This window comes from Malaya genurostris, chromosome 1, assembly GCF_030247185.1.
Source record: "Malaya genurostris strain Urasoe2022 chromosome 1, Malgen_1.1, whole genome shotgun sequence".
Classification (NCBI taxonomy): domain Eukaryota; kingdom Metazoa; phylum Arthropoda; class Insecta; order Diptera; family Culicidae; genus Malaya; species Malaya genurostris.
Window position 1 is genome coordinate 91,055,843 of NC_080570.1, and position 7,961 is coordinate 91,063,803.

A 7,961-nucleotide genomic window follows, 5' to 3' on the forward strand; every position below is an offset into this window, starting at 1 on the left:
CACCTCCTCAGAAGAGAGGAAATTCGCACCACTTAAGATAGTGCAGAATATTTTTTTTTTTTTTTATTTATAACAATTTTTATTCAGGCCAATTTGCGTATAGCTTTACGTGGCCGATTTACCCATGTTTTTGTTACACAATATAATTTTTTTATTGTTGGATCTCGTTGTCACCCTTCTTCTAGGGGAAGAGGAGCTTCCATTTCCTTCTATCGAAGATTGGAGGTCATTTTGTCCGTTGCTCATATCATCCATTGCTACATCGTTGGAATTGTGAGTGGTTTCCGTTTCCTTGTTTCCATTGTTGATCGCAGTCTTGGGTTCATTTGCAGTTGCTGTAGATGCGCTTTGTACATTGATTGCAGTTGATAGTTGGCTAGATGGTGAAGGTGCTTTTGAAACAGGAGCACTGCATTCACTAGTTTCCGTTGTTGGTTGGTTGTCCTTGTTTTTGTTTGTTTTGTTTGTTTTTGCAGTTTCAGTGCAAGGTTTGCCGTAGTGTGCAGGTTGTTCACAAAACTGACATGTAACCAATTGATTTTCATACGTAATCAACGTTTTACACGGATGTATCCCGTCTTGACCACAAATGATGTAAGATGGAATTGCTTTACGTAGTTGCATACGTACCACTCGCACGCCATTCCGGATACCCGGGAAAAAATTCCGCCATACTTCTTTTTCGATGGAAAGAACTTCACCGTACTGCGACATACATTCCCGAACATACCCCTCGCTGGTCTGCGGGGGAAGGTCATGCACGCGTACTTCTATGGCATTGTCCACCATGTACACAGGGATTATATATTTAACATTGTCATGATCAATACTGTGCACCCCGTTATTAACCGAAGCAAATGCAATTGCGTCTTTTTCACGTTTAAACATAATGTACACACAGTTAGACGCCTTGTTGAATTGAATCTCACTTACATCATTAACGTTTAGATGCATTCGTTCCTTAAGCAAGATTTCAATTTCGGTTGCTGCAGGTCTAACTTTGCAGCGCTTGAAATCAATACAAATTGAATTTGGCCTTGTAGGCCAAGTTTCAGGCTTTGTTAAATCGTATTTGCCCATTTCGTACACTCTATTGTTCACTGCACTGTATTGTCTTTGTTTCTGTCGTCGCGACCGTAAGAAATTTTCGACTGTGTCGTTTGCGATGCGAGCACGAACTGAGTGCAGAATATGTTAGCTCACGTGTGGATGACAGTGAAAACCGGCACTACAACCAGGCTTTGAACAAGAAGACGAATAAGACGAGCCGAGTTAATTCACTGGAGACCCCGGAAGGGGCCCTCATTTGGAGTTTTGTTGTTGTGGAGTTTTCCCATGGGTGTTAAGTTGGCCTTGGCGCCTAGTGAGCGAGTCTCGCACTGGTCGAGCCACTGGCAATTCACATCAGATCCCGTGCTGATACTGCATCGACGATCGAAATCCCGTGCTGACACGATACCGACGTTCATCAGATCCCGTGCTGAAACTGCATCGACGATCAAAATCCCGTGCTGACACGATTCCGACGTTCATCAGATCCCGTGCTGATACTGCATCGACGCTCCTCATACACTGTGTGGACTGAGTATTGAGACAGGACGGTGGCTGGTTGGATGAAGCATTAGAACCGTTCGTATGCGATCCAGATAGCATGTGATCCGTGCCATCCAAACCGTAATGAAGATGAGACGAATCGATCCCAACGCCGCACTGAAGGCAATCGGTGGCAAGTAGGACAGGAAAGCTCCGGTACCGTGAGTAGAGTTTTGAGTATGCATAGATCAGTTGAAGGTATAGACAAGGAAGAAAGAATTGAGATGAGAGAAAGGAGAAGCTAGTACAGAAAGTTGTAGATGAATGATGAAGCTTTGTGAGAAGAAGAAGGCAGACGGAAGGAAAAAGAGTGCATGCTTAATATAAATGTTATGAAACGATACACAATGTGAATTTTATTTGGGCTAGTTGGCTTTCCGTCGCCTAAAGGAACAAATTCCTATTTTACACAGGATAAAATCTTAGCCAGTACTTTCAGAGCAAATGTGTTGATTTTTGTATGGAAACTTTCTACGTGTTTCCCTCAACTATGGGATTCATTCCACATATTGAATGTTATGTATTTTATCTAACATAGTGAAAGTCGTTAGCTTTATCAATTAAACGTATGTGCTTGCAACCCACTATTTAACCTACAAGTTGAAATTTTTTAATAACATTGTGGATACTGACGAACCTTTTATTTTAATCTAATTGTATAGAAATCAGATATAAGAATATAGATTAAAATATTTTCCGGGATCAATATTCATGAAAGTGTAAAAAATTACTCCAATTATCGATATTATTAGGTTTGAAAAGTAGTTTGATATAACTAAAACTACTAACGTAATTACTATATTGAATTCTAGATTATATGTGAAAGGTTTTTATGTTCTCAAACAATTTTAAATAAATTTCAAGGTGGTGTTGAGCAACTAGTGCTTTTACCATTCATTAGTTCTGATTCCTGATAGTACTAGCACAATATTCTGTTCGTCATAGATGATTTAGCGCTGGCCACGACTTTATGCCAAACGTGGTAGTCCCGTTTTGAGCACCCACCCTTTTTTCTCGATCTTCTCTTCGAATCCAATTTAGTCATAAAATTAACTATATTGAACCGTATATATCTAGCTGTTAATAATTGTTTGTGCAGTATATTCCTGGATTTATTGTTTGCCTTGGGATGCCCCTGAATCTGCGCATTGCAAAAATGCAGTCCTACGTCAATCTCGCGTGCTTGTACTTACTCTTAGTTTTTCATCCTAGAAATTGATGACATACTTATTTGAAGCACCTTGTACAGTAAACCCCACAAACCTTGAATGCATCACAACTAATAAAAGAGTTTATTTTGTACTAATGATGAAATTTATGCTTTCTTTGGATAGAATCAAATGAAGAAAAACAATTAATATCCTGCCACATCGCCTCCCTTCCGAAAGTCTGCATTGGAGTAAATACCCGTCTGATTTTGTGTTATCCCACATACTATTGAACCTCGTTCTCGGTAGCGTTTTGTTACGTGACCTTTTGACTCTAATCCTTTCAAGACATCCTAAAATCAAAGGTTTATAATGATCTATGCATATGATGAGGCTTCATACCAATACTCACTTCTAAAATACCGTATTCATATTGCACGGCCATCGGAATTAATTGATGGTGAATACGTGGAGTATCCACGGCTTCCTTGATATTATTGTCGAACCAAAGTGTTTTCATGATAATCTACAAGAAAAAGAATAAACGGTATCACATACATAGAACTGATAAATGCCTAAAATTATATTTATTGGTCGATTTGGATATGAATATGTCCTTTGTTTTGTCGTGAATAGGACTTACTTTACTATGGGGCGCCTTTTCAAAGTTTACCCTGTAGAAGAATGGGCAGAACTTTATCGCGAATATCTCTTGATGTACTTAACCCAACAACATGTTTTTTTCAAGCTATCGGAAATATGATTAGGAATTTGTAATTAAATTTTCGACAGCGTGTGAAAACCATAAATAATGGAAAAACAAAGTTTTCGAGAACTTTTTCGAAAAAATGAGGAAAATTCATCACACTTGCTTGCCTTTTTCGCACCCGGTCGACGCTTTTGAGGTAGTCAGGCACATATCAGTTCCGATTATCTACTGGACGGGTATAAAAGGTAAACTTTGACTGAAATTTCTTCTGGTGCTTCAGACGGAACTGGATGTCGAGGTGAGGTTCTCCCACCAACATCATTAAGAACAAACCAATTATAAAGCGTGAAACGCTCAGGTCGTGGTCATTCGATTCCAAGTTTTGCTTTTGAGCAGTTCGGATGTGTTTATTTCGGTAGAAGTAAAATTCGATTCTAAAGACGAGCGCTTTGAAGAAATCGTGACAGAGAGAATAGGAGGGAGCGTTTCGGACATCCCGACCGGTAACGGAAGAAATCTACGGATTCCAGCAAATCGATTGTAGGCCATTTGTCGGTGGCTACGATGAACTCGCTCGCGTCGCTGGACGTTGACAACAATCCAGATGCTGATCCGGATAATATGGATGATCCCAATTGGAAAACAGTGACCAAGAAGATAAAAGTTAAACTTCTGCCTTTGATCATTGTCAATACGGAGTATCACTAATTGAGAAAGGCATTGCACTCGTTAAAAGTGAATCCAACGTTCAAACTTTGCAGTTTTGGGGCCAAGCTGATTTGTCACTCGCAAACCGGCTATCGCAATTCATCGGATAAAACGCCGAGAGGAAGATAAACACACATACAGAGATGCTTCATACCTGATTCACTTCAAAAAAGGGACGACCACTTTTAAGCAGTTAAAAGAGTTGAAGGCCATCGATCACGTTATCGTGAAGTGGGAGTCGTACGAAAAGTGGACAACATTGTATACAATTAGAACGGCTGATTTTATATAATATAATGACTTTTCGTTTCTTGTTTTCTTTCTCTCCAATGCAAACCACCCGCAGCTGATGCAATCGTTCTTGCTTGAATTGAAACTAGCTTTGCGTACAAACCGACACATCCGCTCGCAGTGCCAAATGATGCTAAACTGGTTTAATGCGTATTCTCGCTTTGACGACCGGAAGGCAAATGAGAACTACGACCTGAGGGTTTGAGGTTTTTAACCACGCAGAAGGTGCGCTCTTCGATTCCCTTTTGTGCGAAGGTTCATACGACGCAGAAGAGAGCGATACTTTTTTCTTGCAGGATGCAAATCCTCCTTATACCTTTCGAAGCAGAATTGCTACTAAAAGAGATTCGAGGTGCAAGCAACGATCGAAACCATTGGTCAAGCGAGTGGAATCATACGGATGACATCATGATGGCATGCTGTAATTGGTTCGTGAAAACAAAGGTCAATTCAAACCAATTTTTCAATAGTTTACAATTGAAATATTGAATCGGCGTTGCCATAAATGTTTAAATTCAATGTTTCCAAATCGATTGGTTGTTAAATTATGTTAATCCATCAACAAATGATTGAGTTATTTGGAGTAGGCATTGTTAGAGACATAGTTGCGTCATTTGTTCAAACTTACCTTGTCTTAGAAGAAATGATTTCTTAAATACGAGGTCTGTTCAAAAAGTTCCCGGAATTTTTTAATTGTGCGCGTCTGGAGAGTCCGGTGGTCAAAATTTGTTTATTGTGTTGGTACATATGTCCCTAATATATGGTGAAATTTTCAGCTGTATTCATTGTTTACATTCTGCCTTGTAGCGGCTGGTGTAGACGTGTTTTTTTGAGCTCGGCGATTTTTGTCTTGGTGACGTTGGGTGCTTCCACGTGGACGATTGTGCTTTTGTTTCGACATCATAATCGTACACCCATGTTTCATCACCAGTTATGACCCTTTCAAGTAAATTTGGATCGTCGTTGACGTCGTTTAACAGCTCCTGAGCGATGGTAATGCGTTTGTTTTTTTGATCAAAATTCAGCAGTTTTGGAACGAATTTTGCTGCCACTCGTTTCATGCCCAAAAAGGCGGGTGGGTAATGTCAGAGACATAACTGGATGTCGTGAATACGAATACAACTGACATGTTCCTTAACACTTCCGAATATCAATTGTATGAATTATGCAAGCATTCCCCTTTTTCACATTTTTCGCAAAAACAAAGAAAGCTTCACTTGAGATCGATTACTGTGAATTTCACACAGCGAAAAGTGCACAAATCTAAGCAAACTGTTCTTGATTTGCAGTAAACTGAGGATATTTCCCTACGATTTGCAAACAACAAATCCTAATAGTTCTTTAGAAAACTTTTAGAGCCATTAGAACGGCTGATATTGTGCAATGCTCTCCACCGTTGTTTTTTTTCCCAATGCTAATGACTGGCAGCTGTGACGTAATCGCTCTTGTCGAAAGCGAAACTAGCTGTGCAGACTACACAAAACACATCTGCTCGCAGGGGCGATAGAATCCAAACTGATTGAATTGTTGTTAAGAGATTTCCTTTTATGTGATTTCGTTTGTAGCTTTTTCACTAATGGGCGGTCCTAACGGCTATAAAAATAGCCGCATACAGAATTTTATTGTCGATTATTTCATTTCGGATTTGCATAATTTATTGAAAGAAACTATCAATATGCTGTAGGGATTCGTTTCTAGCATTCACAAGGACCAAATTGAGGAACTCACTGCGATATTCACCACTTTTCGGAACATTTTTCCCGGACGATTTGTTGTACAGCAGCAGATATTTTGTTCTCTTCCTTAGAACGCGTTCTGATTGGCTGGTGTTCTATTGGTAGTTAGATTATATAAATCCTTTCACAGATCACTGAGCTATGAGCTTTAAAAATACAAGAAAGGCAAACGCGCCTTATGAATTATCCTCTTTGATACTCGTTTATACCAAACATTTCAGAAAAGTTTAATTTTGAATTATTTGAGACTATGTCACAAAACTGAAAATTTTATCATAAAATTGTGATCATATTTCCAATGGCATGTCGCAAGAATTATGTTGATTCATTAGATACAACAATAGATATTCACGATCAAAAACTTATCACTCTCTCAGAGGGTAAATTTTGAATAGGCACCCCATAGTAAAGTAAGTCGAATTCACGACAAAATTTGAAAAAATATGATGGCATGAGCCAACTGATATGCCAACTTCATCAGCAACTTCTCTAATAGTGATTCGGCGATCATCCATAATCATTTTTTCCACTTTTCCCACATTTTCATCGATTATTGACGTGCTGGGTCGACCGGAGCGTTCGTCGTCTTCAACGTCTTCGCGGTTATCTTGGAAACGCTTATACCACTCGTAAACACTTGTGTTTTTCATAGCAGACTCACCGTAGGCTCTCTGTAACATTTCGCACACTTGGTTGCACTTTATTTCATTTTTCACGCAAAATTTAATACAAATTCTTCAATTCTTCCATTGTTTAAACTAACAAAAATCGCCGAGCTCAAAAAACACGTCTACACCAGCCGCTACAAGACAGAATGTAAACAATGAATACAGCTGAAAATTTCACCATATATTAGGGACATATGTACCAACACAATAAAAAAATTTTGACCACCGGACTCTCCAGACGCGCGCAATTAAAAAATTCCGGGAACATTTTGAACAGACCTCGTATAATTGTACCACAAGTCGTACATAAAAATAATCGAAACACAAGTCGTACAATCGCTCATATATTTCAATATTGCATACAGCTGAATATTTGAGTGAAAGAAACTATCAAAATTCTGTGAGGGATTCATTTCAGGAGGGCTAAATTATGGGATTCTCTACGATATTGAACTCTTTTCGAACATTTTTCTCGAACGCGAAACAGCCAAATATGCTGGTTTGGTGCGAAATTCGCATTGCAAAACTGCACAAAGCCAATAAAGTTATTCTAAATATGTACTAAACTGACCTTCGAAAGTAATCTTAACAGTTTAAATAACATTTAGAGTCATTAGAATGGCTGATTTTGTATAATGTTTCCCATCCTTGTCCATTTTTCGTTTTCTTTTTCTGCAATAAAACGATCAGCAGCAGGATGACGCAATCGTTCGAACTGCTCACATCACCGATTGGTTTATTACTAAAGAAATTTTGGTATGGAGCTTTCTTTTTATTTGACTTTCTTTGTAGCTTTTTCAAAAATCGGCAGTCCCAATGACCACAAAAATGGCAACACACAGAAATGTGATGTCGATTTTTTCATTTCGGATTTGCATATTTCAGTGAAAGAAACTATCAAAATACTTTACGGGATTCTTTCCGGCTTTCAGAAAGGTCCATTTGTGAAATTCTATACAATTTTAAACACTATTTGAACATCTTTCTAGAACGCGAAGCATCCAAATGCTATATTTGCGCTCATTTGGTGGAATGTAGAAAGCTAAACAAACCATTTTAAATTTTTGCTAAATTGATGATTTTTATCTCTCCAAAGAAGTAATCTGAA

The 7,961-nt window shown here is 38.6% G+C and overlaps 1 protein-coding gene across 2 annotated transcripts in view; it reads right to left on the reverse strand.

Annotated features, from left to right (window-relative positions):
* Nucleotides 1-2,857: 2,857 nt before the first annotated feature.
* The window catches only part of LOC131440701 (glutathione hydrolase 1 proenzyme-like), a 147,510-nt gene continuing 142,406 nt past the window's right edge, over nt 2,858-7,961 (reverse strand). For both annotated transcript variants that reach the window (XM_058612214.1, XM_058612213.1), the window contains exons 14-15: nt 3,154-3,267; nt 2,858-3,094 (exon numbers count right to left, since the gene is read on the reverse strand). In XM_058612214.1, coding sequence (XP_058468197.1) covers nt 2,948-3,094; nt 3,154-3,267 — 261 coding nt within the window. In that variant the 3' untranslated portion in view covers nt 2,858-2,947. The remainder of the gene's footprint in view (nt 3,095-3,153; nt 3,268-7,961) is intronic.